Genomic DNA, 21,015 nt, shown 5'->3' on the forward strand with positions numbered 1-21,015 from the left:
AAGGGGACAGGAGCAGGTTTGTTGTCGCCCTGAAGTGCTGGCAGTCTATAGCATTTCTGTAAACTTCAAAACTTGTGGAAGAGACATTCCTGTGGCTCACCCTGTGTGGGCTCAGCCTTGGAATTGTAAACAGATGAGATCTTGCTTAAATGGATTATCTCAGTGTGAGAGGGGCTGGGCTGTCCCCATCAGCTGGCTCTGATCTCTCCAGCAAAACCCGAGGTGTCAGTGTGACACCTGAGGGCGTGGGATTTTAAGAATAAGTCTCTGTGGCTGTTTGATTTAATACATCACTGTTTTAACTCAATGGGAACTGCAGTCAAGCGCCAGGGGAATCTTGGCAGTTGAATCTTTTCTGAGCTCGGTGTTTTCGCTGAGGGCTCTGCAGTGAGCAGTGGGGGTGTCACGTGGAGTGTTGCTATTCTAACTCATCTTCAGGGGAGGAAATATAATTCAAAGAGCTTCACTTTCACCTGTTGGCATCTGCAGGGTGTTCACCATGAGCCCTGTGTGCAGTACAGTGTGGGAGTGTGTGTGCTGCTCTGTATGTGCTCGGTGGCAGCTCAGCCTGTGCCCTGACTGTCCCTGTGCTCTCCTTGCAGGGCCCCTCACTGCCAGGACAGCCAGGCCAAGGAAAGAGGATTGGTCATCGAAGTGTGGATGCTTCTGGGGAAACCACCTACAAAAAGGTTTGGGTTTGGGGAGTGAGGGATGGCACCCACTAAACCACCTACAAAAAGGTTTGGGTTTGGGGAGTGAGGGATGGCACCCACTAAACCGCCTACAAAAAGGTTTGGGTTTGGGGAGTGAGGGATGGCACCCACTAAACCGCCTACAAAAAGGTTTGGGTTTGGGGAGTGAGGGATGGCACCCACTAAACCACCTACAAAAAGGTTTGGGTTTGGGGAGTGGGGGATGGCACCCACTAAACCACCTACAAAAAGGTTTGGGTTTGAGGAGTGAGGGATGGCACCCACTAAACCACCTACAAAAAGGTTTGGGTTTGGGGAGTGAGGGATGGCACCCACTAAACCACCTACAAAAAGGTTTGGGTTTGGGGAGTGGGGGATGGCACCCAAGTGGGTGACAGGCTGAGAGAAGTTCTGGCCCAGTAGTTATTAATCTGGTTGAGATTTTTATGCAGCACTCTTGGACAGTACAGTCCTGCAAATAGCAAATCTGAAGCCCTAATTGATCTCTTCAGCAGCTGGGTAAACTTGGTTAGCAGCGTGTGGTGCCTGAGATGACCCCACAAAAGTCACAGACGTGACTGTGTTGTAATGCAGGGGATGTTATTGTGATTATCTGCTGTGAAATGCTCACTGACTGCTCTTTTCCTTTTGCCAGACCACCTCATCCACTCTGAAGGGGGCCATCCAGCTGGGGATTGGATATACTGTGGGAAATCTGAGCTCCAAGCCAGAGAGGGATGTCCTGATGCAGGACTTCTACGTGGTGGAGAGCATTTTTTTCCCAAGGTAAAGGAGAATGAGAAAAAATAAATGCATGAATTAGTTATTTTCTTTTCCTCTCACTGATTTTTCAAGAGAGCTTCCATCTGTCTTTAGATCAGAGTTGCATGCTCTGAATGTTTTAAATCTGCTCTGTGATACACAAACAGAACAGTGGGAAGTGTTGGAATCTGCAGTGCACTGGCCTGCAGGGAAGCACAGTGAAGGATGCAGTACTGTGCACTCCAGTTTGTTACCCTTCCTACATGCTTGTCTTCCTAGCTGTCCATCTAGCATTTCTTCCACAAAATTATACTGTGTTTTGTATGGAAGCAACTCCTTCTGGGAGCTCTCTAACTGTGAATAAACAAAGCTCATAAAAGTTATGTTCTCTGTGTAAATATATTCTGCTTGGCAAGTGGTTGTTCCTTTAATCTCTGGAAATAGATTTTGGCAGATAGTTTGAAACCTGTTTTCCTGTTTTCCTACCACAGAAGAAAGGTGGTGGTGCTTGTTCCAAAGATGTCTTTTTGCAAGGCTCGGTGCATCTGAAGCTTTGGTGTGCCTGTCCTTGTGTGTGGGTGCTAACGGGCTGTGCCCTGTGTGTGTTCTGTGCAGCGAGGGCAGTAACCTCACCCCAGCTCACCACTTCGCCGACTTCAGGTTCAAGACCTACGCCCCCGTGGCTTTCCGCTACTTCCGGGAGCTCTTTGGGATTCGTCCAGATGATTATTTGGTATGGAGATATTTTTAAATTTTGCTGTCTTGTCCTCCTTTGTTTACCTTTACCATGAGGGTGGTGAGGCCCTGGCACAGGTTGCCCAGAGCAGCTGTGGCTGCCCCATCCCTGGGAGCGTTCCAGGACAGGTTGGATGGGGTTGGAGCAACCTGTTGTAGTGGAAGGTGTGCCTGCCCATGGCAGGGGGTGGAATGAGATGGGTTTAAGATCCTTTCCATCCCAAAACATTCCATGATTCCAAGTCTAAGTTTGCTGGGTGGCAGCTGCCAGCCTATACTGGAGGGAGGCCATGCCCTGCACACAATGTGAGCTGTGTAAGCCCTGCAATGGGCTTCCCTCTCTGCTCCTTGTGGTAACAATAACTTACTGTGTTTACAAGCTAAAGGAGTTGTGTGCTGCTGGGTGCAACCCTGTAATGTCCCCTGCAACTCTAAGGACAAAGATGGGAATTTTTTCTTGTGTACTCACTGGAGAGCTATGTGAGAGTAGTTATTTTAATCATCTTAAAAAGACACAATAAACTACAGCTTGTTCTTGTGCTTCAAAAGCTCCTCAGAGCTGGAAAGGCTGGTTTTCAAATACCTTGGAGTACAAGCTGTTGGGGTTTTGAGTGCCCTGTGATTGAGTTTGGGCCCTTGCCTTTGTGTGACGTCCTGTTCTGTGTGAACTGGGGAAGGAAACACATCCATGAGAGCACGTCCTCCCCTTTTGGAGCAGCCCTTTTTGTGTGAGTTCACCTGTAGGTAGGGGTGGTCACAGCTGAGGACCTCCCAGTGGAACAAGCCTGTGCCAGGGCCTGGTGGGGGGGTAACAGTGATCCCCTCCTGTGCCAGCCAAGGCAGTGCTGCCTCATGCATGAGTGTTCAGAGCTGAGGACAGGCAAGGAGTTTGCCTCAGTTGCAAAGGTCATGGCTCTGATTTGTTGTTTCTGCTTCTCCTGACTGTCTCTTGCCTGCCACAGCAGCAAATGCCTTTAATTATGCATGAGATGATTAGCTTGATCAGGTCTGGGGTTGTTAATCTGTGCAGAGCTGAAAGCTGTTTTCATTACATAATGATGAGCATTTAATTTATTGTTCTGATCACCTCCCTCTCCCCATCTCACCTCTTACTGAGCAGTTCTGTGATCCTGCCCTGAACCCACCTGACCCCTGCAGTGTCTGAGTGGGCACTGAGCTAAAATGTACATCTGCCTGCCTTGCTTTCTCTGTTTTTCCCTCTGCTGCTGGGCAAGTCCTTATTTGAGGACCTATTTGTGTCCTGATGAGCAGATGTGCTCTCCCACTTCAGATGCCAGTGCAGAACTCTTTGCTGTGCTTCAGCAAGGCTTGTCCCTTTTCATTGCACACCTGGGATAAGATGATAAGATCTGTAATGTGTTTTTAGCAGGATTGATGGAGTGAGTTGTGGCTGTAAAAATACAGCCAGGTTGGATGGAGCCTGGAGCAGCCTAGTGTAGTGGAAGTGTCCTTGCCCATGTATGAAGTGAGATGAGCTTTAAGGTCATTTCCAGCCCAAACCATTCTGTGATTCTGTGAATCTGGCACTGACTTTTGCAGAGAACAGGGGAGCACAAGGCCAGGGGAGACTGCTGAGAACAACCAGTGTGTTGTGTTCCCTCCAGCACAGTGATATCTGGCTTCCTGAGCAGGCTGTGGTGTCTCCTGGAATCCTCTGTGCCCATCAGCCTGCGCTGGGCTGTGCTCAAAGAGCCTGAATGTGATACGTGCGTGCAGGCACAATGGGAGCAGATAAGATGTCATTATGAAGGCTGGATGTTCCTGAAAGCAGATGATTAGTTGGATACTGAGCAGTTGGGATGCTCTGAACTGTAATCTTAGTCTCTAATTATAAATTGACCATCAGTTTGGTTGCTCAGACCAAACCTATAATGAAAATAGTTCTCACTTGAGCTTTGCTACCCCTTAATCTCCCAGGGAGATGACATGATGGGGAAGGCCCTTGAGGGCATAGAACTCAAATCTGCAGTAAATAGGGGATGAAGCATCACCTTGTTTTCTTTTTCTGGCCAGTATTCATTGTGCAACGAGCCTCTGATCGAGCTGTCCAACCCCGGCGCCAGCGGCTCCCTCTTCTACGTCACCAGCGACGACGAATTCATCATCAAAACTGTGATGCACAAGGAAGCTGAATTCCTGCAGAAGCTCCTTCCTGGATACTACATGGTGTGTATCACCCAGCAGCTCAGAGCCAGCTCAGCTTTGTCATGGCAGATCATCTCACAGGGCATGTCCTCCACCTGCCCCCATGCCAGGGACAGTGTTAACAACATGTCATGAAGCCGGTCCCAGAAGCACAAATCCTACTGATTATTTGCAAAGTCTGTGGGTAAACATGAGGCAGATAATTGTACTGTAGTTTGGGGGCATGTTCTGGCCTCAAAATGGCTTCCCAGATGTATGCTTCTGAGTGCCCTTTTCCCAGAGCTAGTTCATTCCTTTTTCACTTGGCAGTGTGCATCTGCCCCAGCCTGCATTTGGGGATGGCTGCTGATTGCAATCATAGAATAGTAAAACTCTTAAGTTTGGAAAAGACCACAAAGATCATTAGGTCCAACCTTCAGCTCAGCACCATGATGGTCACCACTAAACCTTGTCTACAAGTGCCACAGCCACACATTATTTGAATGCTTTCAGGAATGGTGACTCCACCAGTGCCCTGGACAGCTTGTTCTAACCCTTTACAACCCTTTCCATGAAGAAATTTCCCCTAATACCCAACCCAAACCTCCCCTGGCACAACTTGAGGCTTCCTCTCATCCTGTCCCTTGTTGCTTGAGAGCAGAACCTGAGCCCCACCTGGCTGCACCCTCCTGTCAGGGACTTGTGGAGAGCAAAAGGTCCCCCCTGAGCCTCCTTTTCTCCAGGCAATAATGCAACCACCCTGGTTTTGTGGGGAAAGCACTGCTGTCCCTGAATCTCTCCCATTCCTGCTGTTTGACCATTACTCTGAGGATTGTCCTGACTCCCACTGGCAGCAATTCCAAGCTGGAGGGCCCAAGGTACCAGCCAGCTTTGCATATCAGTCTGGCAGTGCAGGATATTGAGACCCAGAGACTTGCATTGGGTCAAGTAAATTGGACCCAAATCTGATGTTCTGGTGTAAAAACCAGGAGCTGTTCTCTCTGCACAACTCTGCTGGAAATTCCAGATTTATGCAGGAGGACTCTTGACATTCAGTTAAAATGACCAGGGATTTGTTTGTTGTGAAGATGCCAAGGAGAAGGGGATGAGGAGCAATGCTGCTGCCCCATCTGTGTGCCTGGTGCAGTGGGGTTATGTGATCCTACACTGGTACTCTGAAAATCCTTTCCTCACTCAATATTTACCATGGAAAATTTACCCAAGAGAGGCAGGTTATGGGATGTCTGTGTGTGAGTGACAGCCAGCCCAGGAATAAATTGTTCCCTGTGAAGGTGAGGATGCCCTGGCACAGGTTGCTCAGAGCAGCAATCCCTGAGAGTGTTCCAGGCCAGGTTGGACAGGGCTTGGAGCAGCCTGGGACAATGTGTCCCTGCCCGTGGCACAGGTGAAACCAAATGGTCTTTACAGTCCCTTCCAACCCAAACCATCCTGAGATTCTGTGAATCACTTGCTTTTGCAGGTGGCACTCACATTCCTGGACAGGATGAGTTTTCTTGGAAAGCGCTGCCTGTTGCCTAATGTGTGTGGTAAATCAGGTGTGGGGTTTTGAGTGGGAATGGAGTTGCACTGTTAATCCTGCCATCATCAGTCAGTGAATTAAACTGAACTTACCTGTCTGATGCAGAGTTCTGAGTGACCTGTTGCAGCTTTCCACTGTCTGTGGGTTCTGTGGTGCTACCCCAGATCACCCTGCTGCTCCTGGGAAACCACCTGTGTCAAAGGAGTCAGGGAAAGGAAGCAGGGTGGTTTCATGCTGAGTTACTTTAAGGCTGTTTCCATTTACCTGCCTCCATTTCTTTTGGCACTCTCCAAGAGGGCTCACTGCTGTGCCCAGGTGGGTGAGCTGAGGGGAATGAAATTTTAATACAATCACGTTTCTGCAGTCTGTCAGAACCTGTCAGGTCTGTCTTTCCTGCCACAGCGTGCAGAGAAGTTCTGTTTCCTTCCCAAATGTGCCCAAAGCTGAACAAGCAAATCCTGCCTGTCATGTCATTCCTAATTATTCTGTTGCCTAAAAAAAGGAGATGACAGCAGAACAGGATATCCGTGCTTTCTGGTTGACTGCTTTATAAAGCAACTCTGCAACAGGAGGAAAACATTTATGTTGTTTTGTTTAAAAAATAACCCTGTCCATGGTTTATTCTGGGCTGGAGAACAGCTCTTGATTCTGACACTGGTGGAGAGATAAAGAGAGCTGTTATTTTTAAGCTTGAAGTTCCCACTTATTGTGTTTATTTCTCTCCCAGTTTGGTTTCCTTTTTTTAGCTGCTGTACTTGGGGAAAGCAGGGGATTTCCGGACTTGGTTATTTGCCCAGAGAGTGCTGAACATCTCAGTCCCTGTGTTTGCAGGTCCTAAAGCCACTGAAATGCAGGACTTTGTCAGATGCATCCACTGAGCTCCTGTTAAGTTCAGAAAACCTCTCAGCAAAGAATCCCTAGCCCAGCTGTTGACATGCTTTGTGGTGAACACAGCAGGAATCTTCTGCTCAAATGACCTTTTCTCTTGTGCTTCTTTGCACCCTTGCTGCAGAATCTGAACCAGAACCCCCGGACTCTGCTGCCCAAGTTTTATGGACTGTACTGTGTGCAGTCCGGGGGCAAAAACATCCGCGTGGTGGTGATGAACAACATCCTGCCCCGAGTGGTGAAAATGCACCTCAAGTTCGACCTCAAGGGTTCAACCTACAAACGCCGGGCGTCCAAGAAGGAAAAAGAAAAGTCCAGCCCTACGTACAAGGATCTGGACTTCATCCAAGACATGCCTGAGGGCCTCATGCTGGATGCAGACACCTTCAGTGCTTTGGTGAAGACGTTGCAGCGAGACTGTCTGGTAAGGAGGGGGCAGCTCAGGGACAGGGTGAGGAACTCTGTGGCTCTTGAGCATGAGGACAAGCAATTCCTGGTTGAGAACCTTGCTAATGAGCCCAGAGTAGGATCAGTCTTTTCTCCTACACTTTTCCCTGAAAGCCAAGCCATGGCAGCCTCCGAGGACTGAGGCTGTGCTCCTTTGCCTGGTGCATCACACTTTGGCAGATGCTCCCCTTGGAGCTGCTTTGCTGGAGCATTTTCCCTATCACGGTGCAGCAGATACAGTGGTGTTGTTTGCAAGTCTTCAGGCCTTTGCTGTGATTGTGGAATGGCCAAACTCTGCAGTCAAGCCCAGAGGTCACTGTTGGTTCAGAAACTTCCAGGCTCTGTCAAATGAGTTGTTAGTGGGGATGTGGGTGGGATGCTTTGCTTTGATTGCTTTGATTCCATGCTACAAGGTCTGTATTTCTGCTGCTGGCTTGATATTTTCTCTTTGTTCTTGAACTCAATATTAACCTGTAGGTATTGGAAAGCTTTAAAATCATGGACTACAGCCTGCTGCTTGGGGTTCACAATATAGACCAGCACGAGAGGGAGCAGCTGTCGGAGGGAGCCCACAGCACGTCGGACGAGAAGCGCCCCGTGGGGCAGAAGGCCCTGTACTCCACAGCCATGGAGTCCATCCAGGGAGGGGCTGCCCGCGGCGAGGCCATCGACACCGACGACACGTGGGTGAAACCTGGGCTCCCTCCTGCTGCTGGGAGGGGAGGCTGGAGGGGGAAATCCCTCAGGAGGCCCACAGGTGTTGCTGTTCCTTTGGGGGCTCCCTGAGCTGGATGTTCCCTGGTAGCAGCAGGCAGGCAAGGGGACCCCACACGGCTTCTGGGGGTGCTGATTAGCTGGGGGTTTATTGGGGGTCCCCACCCCTGGGAGCAGCAGGGTTTCTGAGGGGAAGGGAGGGGGAGAGAGGGAGAGCCTGGGGGAAAAGGGGCCAAGAGAGACTTCTCATCACCCCCCACAGCTTCAAAGGGAGATTCAAGGTGGGCACGGAATCAGATTTGGGATTACAGATCCCTGATACTGCAGGGGAGGATCACAGGCTTGGAATAAACCCCACATTTTCGAGGGGTGAGACAGAGCACACCATTTAACTAAAATGTGACACCACACACAGGAGCTGTTCAAGGGAGCAGCTCTCCTGGGGTGTTTTGGTAGTGCTGCCATTGTGGGATATAGTTCTGTAAGGGTCTGGCCTCACAGCAGTGTGTCATCTTGGGCAGGCTGTAGATTGTCAGCTTGTGTAACAGCCTCTAAATACCCACCCATTCCCTGGGGAGGAGACAGTTCTCACTCAGCACCCAAATACTGGAGCAGAGTAGGGATCAGTCTGTCCCTAGGAGCCTGGAGTTCTCCATCACTCCCACCTCTGGAATCCCTGGCAGTTCCCTGAGGCCATCCCAGTGGGGTTAGCAGACAGCAGTGTAGCCAGGTGCTGGGTCACTGCTGGAGCTGGAGGCTGGGGATTGCCCTAAGCCTGTGCTGTGCTTGACCTGGGATTCTGTCTGGCTCTTGGGCCAAGGAATGGTGGAGTTTGCTGCTTGCTGCTGTCTCAAACCAGCTGCTGTGGGTTTGATGGAGGGTCAATCCTGAGAGCTGAAATAATACTGTGGTGTTTCCAGTCCTGCAGGCAGCATCAATAATTGCAGTGGCTGCCTGAAGGAGTATCTGACACTCCTGTGCTTTGGTTGTGTGCTGGTGCCTGTGGTTGCTGCACTTTGGCAGGATGGCATTAGTGTGGACAGGACTGGAATCCTTTGTCCTGAAGGATTTACTGCCCTAATGGCAGACAGCTCTCACTGACCCATAAATAACCTGATCCCCAGAATAAAGCAGGCAGGAGTGAGTTGGGGGGCGGTCTCTTTCTCAGGGCGACAACAGATAGAGCAAGAGGACACAGTCTCAAGCTGCGCCAAGGGAGATACAGGCTAGAATTAAGGAGGAAGTATTTTACAGAAAGAGTGGTCAGATACTGGAATCATCTACCCAGTGAGGTGGTGGAGTCATCATCCCTCGAAGAGTTCAAAAAAAGACTGGATGTGGCACTTGCTGCCATGATCTAGTTGAATAGTTAGAACATCGGCTGGACTAGATGATCTTATAGGTCTCTTCCAGCCTTGAATTTCTGTGATTCTGTGAGAAAGCTCCATGGTGCTTTCTGGCCCAGGCAGAGCTGTGCCACACAGCACAGGTGCTGTCAGGACAGTGATGTGTGGCCATGCAGGCAGTGACCCTGGGACACCTGGCTCAGGCCAGGTCACTCCCATGGCTGTGCCCAAAGTGAGCCCTCAGGTTTTCCAGCATGTCTGACACCACCAGAGCCCCTTTAGCACAGCTGCTGTTGCCCTTCCCAGAGCTGGGTGTTAGAGGTGCCCTGGCTGAGGCTGCACCTGCTGAGCTTCTGCTTCACCTGCAGGATGGGAGGGATCCCAGCAGTGAATGGCAAAGGAGAGCGTCTCCTGCTGCACGTGGGAATCATCGATATCCTGCAGTCATACAGGTGGGTAACCTGGCACTGTGGGTTGGCTTGCATTAAATTGATATTTGGTGAGGACAGAAACCACCACACAGTGTGTCTTTTGTGGCTGATAACATCTCTTTTAGTACCAAATGAAAGCAGGGGGCATGTTCTCTCCTGGAGACTGTGAGGATGAGTAGATATGGCTGTCCCAAGCTGGCCATGGGCTTCCATCATGTCCTTAGAACAGCTGGGGACACTCAGCCCTTTGTCCAGGATGATGAGCTGCTCATAAAGAAGTCGTTTCCCACCTCAGTGTGGGAAGCATATCTCCAGGGGTGTAAGGTGTACCTCTTCCTGCCCAGCCCCTCCTTCCCTGTGGTGCCCAGGCAGTCCTGACCTCCTGGGGGAGATGCTGGAGAAAGCTCAGTCCTGGTGACATTGGCAGCTCAGGGATCTCCCCTGAGGGTATGACAGGGGGCTTGGTACAGAGTGCATGCCTGAATCTGGATCTTTATTTTGCTCTCCACTTCTCCTTGCAATTAGGTTCATCAAGAAGTTAGAGCACACCTGGAAGGCCCTTGTCCACGATGGGGTGAGTGCCTGTGCAGAGGCAGGAGTTGTCCAAGCCTCACAGGATACTTGGTGTCTTTTTATGGGCCCTGATCTGGCACAGCTGCAGCTGATGAAAGGAGCAGTTCTTGCCCCTCATTCCTGCCCAGCAGGGTGGTGCCACTAATTCCCAGCCAGGTTTCCTTGCTCAATCCAGCTCCTCACACGCTGAGCTGTTGTGATCACAGCTTTCCTCCCCTGCTCTGTCTCCCATGACACCAGGAGCACACACAGTGTGTGTGTTCCTGGGCTGTCAGAGCCCTGGGCTGTTCTCTCTGGTGACTGGCTGTTCCCACCTCAGCAAGCTCTCTGCCAGCAAATCCCTTTCCATGTTTCCTTGCTGGCTTCATTCCTGCAGCAGCCAGGTGTGTGTTTCTGAAAGAACCTTGGATGTGGAAAGCATTTTTCAGCCTTTAATTTCCTGGCTTCCCTTAAAGTAGCAAAGGAAATGTGGAGATGCCAAGTCATGAAAGCGCAGTCAAACATCAGAAACAGAAAGAGCTTCAGTTTTACTGTTTTAAACAAGAACATTTGAAATGTATGGAGACCCTTGGCTGAATTTGGGTGTCTGTGTGACATACAAAAGTATCCAGGTTTGATTGGAATGGCAGCCAGCAAAGCCAGAAGAAATTTCATGTATGCAATCAGGCCAGTGTTTAAAAAAAATCCAGGAAGTCTACAAAGGAATAAAATCACCAAAATCCATTATAAAATCACAGCAAGAATATAATCAAATGCAATCAGAGGCAATGCTTCAGGGTTATTTATAGCATTAATTAGACTGTTTCAGTTAAGCCTTTCCATTTTAAGGCTCTGTCAGTGCTAAATGTTGGAATAAAAAAGACTGTGTTGGTTGTTACAGAAATTCTGCCTTGAGGGATCATTTTAAAATTAAACAATTGCTTCTTGCTGTTGTAGGACACGGTGTCAGTACACAGACCCAGCTTTTATGCAGAGAGATTCTTCAAATTCATGACCAACACGGTGTTTCGAAAGAATTCCTGTAAGTACCAAGTTCAGGGGCTGCTGTGCTCTGAGGTTTTACCTTGGCCTTGCTGCTGCAGACTCATGAGGAGTCTGGGCTGGAGCCTGAGCAGGGTTTTCCAGTGTGGTACAGCTGTGAGAGCTGGGGGTGTACAGCCTGGAGAAGGCTCTTAGGAGACTTTAGAGCCCCTTCCAGTGCTTAAAGAGGGCTTAGAAAAAGGAGGGGGAAGGATTTTTTTTTGTACAGGCAGATAGTGACAGGCAAGGGGCAATTGTTTTGAGCTGTCAGGGTTAGATGAGAAGTTAGGAAATATGAGAGTGAGGCCTGGCACAGGATGCCCAGAGCAGCTGTGGCTGCCCCTGGATCCCTGGAAGTGTCCAAGGCCAGGCTGGACAGGGCTTGCAGCAACCTGCTCTAGTGCCCATGTCCCTGCTCATGGAGGGGGTGGAAGGAAATGCATTTTTAAGGTCCCTTCTAACCCAAAACATTCCATGATACAGAGCAAAGCTAAGAACTGCAGAACCCTCAGATTGTCACAGCTTGCCTTGGTCTGCTCAGGCTCCCACCCAGTCCCTGCACCTGACCTGGGTTCAGCCCTGAAGGGATGTGTGTGAGGGCAGAGCCTCTCCTTGTGAAGGGAAAAACACCTTTGGTGTGACAGTAGCTGGTGGTGGTGCTTTGACTCTTGGGTTTTCTGTGGTAGAAATGGCTCCCAAGGTATTAAAGAATCTTTTTTCCCAGCCCCATGACCAAAGAAGAAGTCGAGATTCCTTTTTCTCTGGTTCTCAAGGTTGTTTATTTTCTCTTATCTATTTCATTCTTTCTCTGACCTGCAGAGGTCTGTCCAGCAGACTGGCACACTGACTGCCCTTGGGGTGGTGTTGGCTTTCTATACTAAAAACTACTTTTTTAGTAGTTTATTTACAATAATTTTCCAATACCTATCACCTATGTTAGACAGTCTGTCTCTACTCTAAACCAATCCACAAGCGCCACCATCACAGCAGAAGATGGAGGACAAGAAGAAGAGGAAGGACAGGACATGCCCAGATTCCTCCATCTTGCCTCTTGAACCCCCATTCTTAATCCCCAAAATTCTGCTTTTTTTCACCCTGTGACAAATTCACTATCATTCTACTCAAACTCTTGTGGCTTCTAAATCTTCACACAAAGTTGGCAATTTTCTCCATTGGCTAAAATGGAAGGCACAGGTGTTTGTGACTCAGTGCCAAGGTCTCTGATCCCCCTGCCAGGGTCTCAAGTCCTCCAGGGCAGTCAGAGGAACATCCTGGGTTCCAACATGTCAGAGTTCAGGACATCCCTCTGGCTGTCCTGATTGCCCGAACCCCTGCTAGAGGCTCAAAGACCTTGGCACAGAGCCCAAGAGACCTGGGATTTTGATTATGACCCATGGAGCAAATGATCAACCTTATATGAAGATCTGCAAGCCACGAAAGTTTAAGTAGAATAATAATTAGTTTGTCATGGGATGAAAGAAAAGATTTTTAGGGGTTTTTAGAACAGGGGTTCAGAGAGCAAGGTAGAAGAATCTGAGTGTGTCCAGCCTTTCTCCTTCTTCTTCTTCTTAGCCTCCATCTTCTGCTGTGATGTTGGCACTTCTAGATTGGTTTAAAGTAAAAGCTCACTGTGTAACATAAATTGAAACCCAAGTGAGCTACTTATGAGAGCTGTTATTGAGCAAACCCATCTCTGGCAAAAGAGTGGGATGACTTGTTAGCAGAGGTGAAAAGCCAGCCAAGCTGGGTGATAGCTGGCTGCCTGTGAAACTAATCTAAGTTCACTCTTAATTCTTCTCCAAGGAAAACCCACGAATCCTAATGAAGGGAATTAAGGGCTATTTAAAGGGGGTACAGCTCCTTTAAAAAAGAATACAGTCTCTACAAGCAGATAAATATTAATTTCCCAATTACACTGTGGGCCCTCAAGCAGCCATCAACAAAGAGTATGTTAAAGCTCTACACTACAAAAATATGAGAACTTTATGACTCCCTCCCCATTAACAGGCTAACCTGTTGCAGACATCTTTTAGGAAAAATTCTTTCCTTAGGATTTTTCCTCCTGAGAAGGTGAGAGGCCTCAGGAACAAAGTGTAAACAATGGTTATCTGCTGCTATGGAATGCAACAGGTAGATCTTTGTTTGGCCCATGATGGATGTTTCTAATTAATGGCCAATCACAGCCCAGCTGGCTTGGACACACAGCCCGAGTCACAAACCTTTGTTATCATTCTTTCCTATTCTGTTCTTAGCTAGTCTTCTGATTAAATCCTTTCTTCTATTCTTTTAGTATAGTTCTAATGTAATATATATCATAAAAAAACAAATCAAGCCTTCTGAAACATGGAGTCAGATCTTCATCTCTTCCCTCATCCTAAGACCCCTGTGAACACTGTCACACTAACCTATATTTAAATAGGAGAATTAATGCTAGAATGAGTAACCAGGGTCCTCCCTCTATGACACAAGCTTACATCCATACATTATTAACAAATCACCAATATATGACAAATCAAACAAGCAGAGTATTAAATATCTTGTTAACCTGACAGAGGAGCGTCCATTAACATAAGTGACAGGTATTAGAAAGTCATGGTAAATAATATACACGTAGTTTTTAGTATAAAGAGATAACACCACTCTGGGGGCAGCCAAAGTGCCTCTGTCTGTCTGGCTGAGCAGATCTCAGCAGGCCAGAAAAAATAATTTTATAGATAAGAAACAATAAACAACCTTGAGACCGAGAACTGAAGAGTTCTGACTCCTTCTTCGAGCCCCGAGCTGAGAAGAGACTTTCTGGCACATCTCAGAATCACCCTGACCAGCTAAACCCCGAGACCGACATTTGCCCTTGTGTGCCCCCCAGCTCTGAAGTCGTCCCCGTCCAAGAAAGGGCGCAGTGCCTTGCTGGCCGTGAAGACGGCAGGTCCCACGGCGGCGTTCTCAGCCAGCCAGCTGGCCTCCGACAAGGACGACACCCAGTACGACCTGCGGGCGGCGCGGAGCTACCCCACGCTGGACGATGAAGGTGACAGCCCCGCCCGGGGCGTGCCTCTGTGCTTACCCTCTCTTTCCTAGCAGTTCTTTAGGATCCTCCCTTGTTCTCATCCAGTTCCCCACTGTGCACCAACTGCAGATATTTCCTCATGGATAGCTCTTCATTGCATGTCTTGCTGTGCTTTGCAGGTGCTAAACCTAACCAGGACAGGGAAGAAGGTAAGAGTGCATTGTTTTGTCGCAGCACCAGCAGGTACTTGATGCGACACCTCTGCATCAAAGGAGACCAGATCCCTTCTTTGCAGCACTCTGGGGTTCTGCAGTAAAAATGGTCGCCTGCATCACTGGTGCAAGACAGCTGCTGCCAAGGGGCACCATCAGTCATAGCCCAAAGCCAACAGAGAGTTGCATTTTCTACCCTTTGAAAAAAAGATTGGGGAGGGGGGGTGACTGGGAACTGCAGCACTCCAATGACAGTGTTTGGGCAGTTATAACAGGCAGGATCTTGCTGTTGGAAAACAGAGGAATGGGCTGGTTCTGTGCTGCCTTTCCTTCCATCTGGCTGCATTTACAGCTGATTGCTGGAGGACAAGCTCCTCCAGTGCATGGTTGTTGGATTGCTCCCTGTGCAAAGCACTGAACACTCAGTGCATCTCTTAATTCTCTTGGATATTTATCCCTGGTGATTCAAGGCTTTAATCCAGCTTTGGTCACCAGTGAGAAGTCTTCACTGGCATTCTATTCCCTGCCTATTGTGCTGGAAGTGGTGCTGACTGGCTCTCCCCAGAGGATGCCTTGGGAGAGGCTGTCATGACCCAACTACACTTGTGCCTGTCTGTGGTTTGAGTGCCCAGTCCCAATGGGGGTGTGCAGGTTCATGGTGGAACAGCCTCGCACGGGGCTGGTGTAGGTGAAGTGTTGGTGTTTGACTTAATCATCTCTTCTTCCTGCCTCTCCCCTGCCCTGCTGTGGGCCAGCAGGCAGGCCAGACCTGCTCCCTTGCACTCCTCCTTCCTTTGAAGAAGCTACCACGGCCTCCATAGCCACGACACTATCGTCAACATCTCTGTCTGTCCCCGAGCGATCCCCCTCGGAGTCCTCTGAGCAGCCCAGGTACAGGTGAGGAGATTTCCCTGCTCCCACTGGTGCTGGGTGCCTGCTCTTGGCTCTCTGTGCTGCAGATCCCGGCAGGCTGCCCTGCACTCTGCAATGCTAATGACCGATTTTAATTAAATCTCTCCTGGGAGCAAGCAGACACAGCTTTGATGGGATTAATTATTGCTGGAAGAAGTGTCAGCTGTTAAGTAGAACATCTCCCTCATGGGATGTGGAGGTAGATTTGGGGACAGTGCAGGATTTCTGGCTTAAATTGCTCCTTCAAACTCTCCTGTTTTCTTTCCACAGGAGGCGTACACACTCCTCAGGGCAGGATGGCAGGTGAGAAATGGATCTTCTGTCTTTTGTCTCATCTTCTCTCTGCTGCAGAGACCTCATGTTTATCCCTGCGCAAAGGTCACTTTTAGAGGGCTGAGTGGGAATTTCAGCAGCTCCAGGATTTTGGCATGGATGCTGAGCTGCTTCTGGAATCAGATGATCCCCATTTCTTACATGGAATTTTCCTTGCAAAGCAGATCTCTTAGTGCTTTGAAAATACCAATTATTTGATAGGGAAGGGGGCAACAGTGTTGTCCAAATTTACCCACCCACCCAGCACCAGAGTCAAGGAAGGTCATTTAAGTTCCTTTAAGCAAGTAAGTGAGCCCTGACAGCAGGAACATTCCTCCTCTGAGCATCTGCTTGTGGCCTGGGTAAAGTGAAAGGGCTTTGCCTTTATGAGGCACCATCGGTCCCCACAGAAGGAGCTCCCAGTGTTTTCAGAAATCTGTGAGGCTTTTTTCCTCCTGTGGTGTCTCAGAGCCAAGGGCAAGGTAGGACAGAAATGCTGTGCTGCAGAGGGGTGTCTGATTTTAGAGGCTCTTACCATTAATATTGTGCATTATTGTGGAATTATTTTGCATCAGTAAAAATGACCCCGTTGCCCATGTCAGCAGGATCTGCACGAGGAGCCAGCGGATGCTGCTGGCTCTGCCCTCGCTTTCCAGGGCATTGTGTAGGTGTAGTAGGCTTTGAAATGACATCAGAGACTCAGTCCTAGCATGTGCCATAGCCAGAGAAGCCTGACAGGCTGATGTCCTCTCTCCCTGCAGTCAGTGTTTGGTGCTTGGAAGGAAAGGTCTTTGGAAGATGAGGGTTTGCCCCACGTTACAGGCAGCTGCTGTTGTTCCAAGCTTTGAGTGATTTACTGAATTCAGTTGATAAGCACTGTGAAAAAAAATCCCTTTCTATGCTATTTCCTAATGAAAATCCCTCTGGATGCTGCATGTTGCTGAATGCTGCCCTGGAGGGCAGGGACCTGCTCACTGTGAGAAGTGTCAGGGACTTAAGAAGCACCTCATATCCTGCAGAATGCAGTGTTAGGAATTGCTGAAAACTGGAGACTTAAACCCAGGCCCCAGTGGTGGGGCCCATGTGGCAAATGCAGTGACTTCATCCAAAATAGTTCAGACTCGTTGGTACCTCCTGGAGGGAGGGAGCTGCTGTGGTGTGTGACTGCTCCTCCAGAAATGGGTCAGGTGAGTCAGAGTGACCTGGGAGTGTTCAGGGAGCTCAATGGCTTGGTCAGAGTAGATCTGTCTGTCACACATTTGCCAGAGCTACACTGGCTAGGGCCTGTCTGCAGGTGTGGCCACCTTTGCTGGTTTTTGCCTAATTTGTCTGTTTTTAATCCCAGTGCTTCCATGTGCCCTTCCTAGGAGAGTAGGGACCTGTGCACTTGTGGAGCTCTCTGGGATCCCCTGGTGAAAACCAGTGCAGACACAAATTTATTAAAGCAAGAATTTACATTCCTGAGCTGAGATGGAAAAAAACCTTACCCAGTTTGCTCAAGAATGTGTCATGCCTCTGGTTATTCTGGTCTGCTGGGGAATTCAGTCCAGGTTTGAGGTCCAGCCCTGTGAGGAAGAGTGTAGCAAGTTCTGTGCATGGAGCTGGACTGAAGTGCTGCCCACTGGTGAGAGCAGGGCAGTGCTCAGTGAACCCAGGGCTCAGCCCTTCTCTGACAGCTGCCCCTGGCTGGGCAGGCTCCTGCTCTTCCTTCCCATGGGGACAGCCCTGCTGACACAAGTAATTACTTTAATAGCATGAGGTATTAAAGTGAAGATTGTCAGAAGCAGTTCCAGAGTATGCAGATAAATCTCAACTATAGAACAGCTTTGGTGTGCTGGGAGTGCTGGGGGAGCTCAGAGGCTCTGGCCTGGTGCAAGGCTGACTCTGGACACAGGATTTCCCTGGAGCTCCCTTCTCTTTGCTCCCATGCTCCATTTGACACTTCCTGCTGCACTGGCTGTTTAGCTCCTTTGCTCTTGTCCTCTTTTCCCACCTTGTTATTCCTGAGTGCTGTAATCTTCCCTCTCTTTTTCCTGGGAGTTTTGGTTATCCAAACCCTCAATCCTGGGGGGTCTGAGTGCTCCCTCTGAGCTGAAATCAGCCACTGAGTCTGTGCTGGGAGCCCAGTGCCACAGTAGCAGCAGCAGCAGCTGTGTGCTGGGGCAGAGCTGCACAAGAGGCTTGGCTGGCTCTGGACTGATTCAGGCTGATGTAAAATTGAGGGCTGTGCATATCTCATGTCCAGCTGAGTCTTTGGGCCTGTCTCCCCTTTGGTTTCCAGGTCACACGAGGAGGGGCGGGTCCAGGAGGAGGTTCAGCAAATCAGTGTCGAGCTGGAGCCCAAGTGTGACGTTGAGATTGTAGCTCCTGAAGAAGAAGTCAAAGAGTGAGTGTTTTAGTGTTGCAGATCCCACACAGTGGGTTTTGAGCTGTGGCTGCTTGTGCTGGAGGCCTTGCTGGAGTCATGGGTGTTCAGTGAGGCTGAGCACAGCAATGACCTGACCTGCCCTGACGTGACCTTTCAGGATGTGATAGCATAGCATCTTCAGAAGCTCCTCTGTAATAAATCCGTTTTGCTTGCTCCTGTCCTGACTGCAGTGACTAGACTGTCATTTCTTTCCCCTGTGCAGAGAGGCAGCTTCTTCAGCCTGTGCCATTGTCACATCCCCAGCCACCATAGAGGTGGAGACGGCCAGCCAGGCCTCGGAGCCAGCCAGCCAGGCCTCGGATGAAGACGACGTGCCAGTCACAGACATTTACTTTGTAAGAGACCTTCTCCACCTGGCCCTTGGGGGGTGATGGGAAGGGTTGGACAGGGCTGTCAGTATCATTCCAGGCAGTCAGGTGGGCAGTGGCTGCCCTGCACCATCTTGGTGTGAAGCACCTTGAGACCTTGGTGCTGGGTGGGTTTTTGAATGCAGAGAACTGGATTAAACTCAGAGAACTCAGAACAGCATCTAGTGGGGCTCACACAGGTGGCACTCTTGCTGTGGATGTAGCTGTAGCTGTGCTGCTCTACTTCCAAGCACAAGTGTTTGTCTAGGCCAGCACATTTGCTCCTGGGACAAGCCAAGGTGATGTGGGTGCAACAGAGAAGTTTTTTTTTCCTCAGCCAGAGATCCTGGCTGCTTTCCTGACACAAGCATGGCCTAGAGCCAAAGGGAGGTGGTTGCAGAGGGTGACCCTGGGCTCTGGTGAACTCCGGCTTTTCCTTTCCCTGCAGGCTGCATTAGGTGATGCAGTGGGAGTCTAGTGCTGAGCCAGGGAGTAAGTTGGTGGTTGGCAGCAGAGTGCCGTGGAGCCTGGCGCTGGTCCTCACTCAGCTCCCACAATGGCTGAGCAACTCCTGCAGACCAGAGAAGAGGTTTTTTAGCAACATGTACCTGTCCCATGGATTCCCAGAGCACAGCTGAGTGCCTGTCCTGTGAGAGCTGAGCTCTCTCTTGTGCCTGGGCACTGGAACCCTCATTAAAAGAGGTGCCCGGCTCCTCCCTGCTCGGACTTGTTGCTGTTAGTTCTGTGGTGCTGGAGACAACCTGAGCCCCCATGCAATGGGCTCCTTCAGGCTAAACTAAAATGCAGCATTGGCCTTCCCCTGGACTCTTGTACTCTGCTGCAGAGCTGCTTACTCATTGCCGAGTCGCTCTGAGGCTTGTGGGAGCTGTGGAAGGAATCAGCCCTGTTTTACAGCTTGTTTGGGGTTGGATGCATGCTGTTCAAAATGCAAACGGCTCCTCTAACACTGCCCCCTCCTTGCCTGTGGAGGGCAGCTGTGTGCAGGCAGATCCTGCCTGCTCCCCTGGCAAGTGTCTTCTGGTGAGGGTCAGCTGCTCTTCCTCCCTGTCGCTGGGCATATGGACTGCCCCCAGCTAAAGGGGCACCTCTCTCCAAGAGAAAATCCTGCAGAGTGTGTTCACAGAGAGTGTGACTGACTGCTCATCAGCATTTCATACTTCATCTGAGTCTGAGTTTTGCATTAAATGTGTGTCGTGTGCTGTGGAGTGTTTTTCACTGCTGGGATGAAGGGAAAAGCTGATTTGAGTTCCCATGGGCGCTCTGCTTGGAAAAGCACCTGAGCTGGAGCTCAGGTGAGGCTGCATGCGTGCGCTCAGGCAGCACCACAGCTGCTCCTGCAGGAGTGCTCAGGGGCAGTGCTGGGTGAAGGGGTGCTGTGTGCAGAGGAGGATTTGCCCAGTCCCAGGAGGCTGTGGCCTGATGACTGAAGTCTGCTCCTGGAGAGCTCTTCATTCTCCTGTTTATCCCCAGGGAATAAAAGTGCAGAGTGTGGCAGGGCATGGGCGCCGCTCTTCCCTGCACGGCTTTCCCACCTGCTCACCCGTTCAGGCCTGGAGTTGCCCAACCCCTTGTTTTTTGCTTTCTCTTTCATCCTCTCTTTCACATCACCCTTTTTTTCCTCTGTTTCCTTTCTCACCTCACTTGTCCTGGGGCCACTCAGTTCACAGATGGGAGGTACTGGATTTACTCTCCCCGCCAGCGCAGACTCCGAACTACCTCGCATTCCTCTGGGATTGTAAGTGACCACACCAGCACAGCATGTAGGGGAGCAGAGCTGCAGCTTTGAAACACTGGGGCCAGCATCCCATTTCTCTCAATGGCTGGGGCTCTGGATTGAGTGAGTGGGCATTAGGAACCAGCCCAGCAGAAATGGGGGAAGCATATTGAAATGACACCAGTGGATCTCCTTGCAGGATCTGAGAGAATCATGAGCTCTGTCCCTTTTCTGCAGACTGGTGACACAACTCCTACCCTGGGATGGGCCGTAGTTTCACCCAGCCCTTGGAAAAACTGAGAGTAGTGAGGCCCTGGCACAGGGTACCCAGAGAACCTGTGGTTGCCCTCTCTCTGGAAATGTCCAAGGTCAGAGTGGATGGGTTTGAAGCAGCCTGGGATACTGGAAGGTGTCCCTGCCCATGGCAAGGGGGAATACTGGGTGATCTTCTATCCCAAACTGTTCTGTGAGTCTTAGTACCAGATCTGGCCAGAGAGGCCCTGGGGCCTCCATAGGGGATGTCAGGCTCAGCTGCCTCAGCCCAGGAAGAGGGTTTTAAAGACACAATTAAGATATTTTGAAGATTGTAAAACTCCAGTAGCAAACAACTGTTTTAGCTTGTGGGGAGCATCTCATAAACAAAATGAGACAGGAGCTGGTACTGAGTTAGGGCTGGTTTCAGCTCTCCAGCCCTTCTCAGGGTCACCAGTGTGCTCCCTCCTCACCTTCAGGTGTTCTGTGAGCAGGTAGGATTTTCCTTTCCAAAAGA

General features: G+C 49.9%; 1 protein-coding gene across 4 annotated transcripts in view; it reads left to right on the forward strand.

Annotated features, from left to right (window-relative positions):
• Positions 1 to 21,015, forward strand: part of PIP5K1C (phosphatidylinositol-4-phosphate 5-kinase type 1 gamma) — a 53,429-nt gene that overhangs the window by 27,943 nt on the left and 4,471 nt on the right. The window contains exons 3-17 of one of the 4 annotated variants that reach the window (XM_058040753.1): positions 603 to 689; positions 1,348 to 1,478; positions 2,070 to 2,187; positions 4,224 to 4,376; positions 6,887 to 7,186; positions 7,687 to 7,892; positions 9,638 to 9,721; positions 10,226 to 10,274; positions 11,210 to 11,294; positions 14,160 to 14,321; positions 14,480 to 14,509; positions 15,268 to 15,409; positions 15,695 to 15,727; positions 18,018 to 18,122; positions 18,367 to 18,499. In XM_058040753.1, coding sequence (XP_057896736.1) covers positions 603 to 689; positions 1,348 to 1,478; positions 2,070 to 2,187; positions 4,224 to 4,376; positions 6,887 to 7,186; positions 7,687 to 7,892; positions 9,638 to 9,721; positions 10,226 to 10,274; positions 11,210 to 11,294; positions 14,160 to 14,321; positions 14,480 to 14,509; positions 15,268 to 15,409; positions 15,695 to 15,727; positions 18,018 to 18,122; positions 18,367 to 18,499 — 1,818 coding nt within the window. The remainder of the gene's footprint in view (positions 1 to 602; positions 690 to 1,347; positions 1,479 to 2,069; positions 2,188 to 4,223; positions 4,377 to 6,886; positions 7,187 to 7,686; positions 7,893 to 9,637; positions 9,722 to 10,225; positions 10,275 to 11,209; positions 11,295 to 14,159; positions 14,322 to 14,479; positions 14,510 to 15,267; positions 15,410 to 15,694; positions 15,728 to 18,017; positions 18,123 to 18,366; positions 18,500 to 21,015) is intronic. The other 3 variants (XM_058040755.1, XM_058040756.1, XM_058040757.1) reach the window with 3 other exon arrangements.

This window comes from Melospiza georgiana, chromosome 26, assembly GCF_028018845.1.
Source record: "Melospiza georgiana isolate bMelGeo1 chromosome 26, bMelGeo1.pri, whole genome shotgun sequence".
In the NCBI taxonomy this organism is placed as follows: Eukaryota; Metazoa; Chordata; class Aves; order Passeriformes; family Passerellidae; genus Melospiza; species Melospiza georgiana.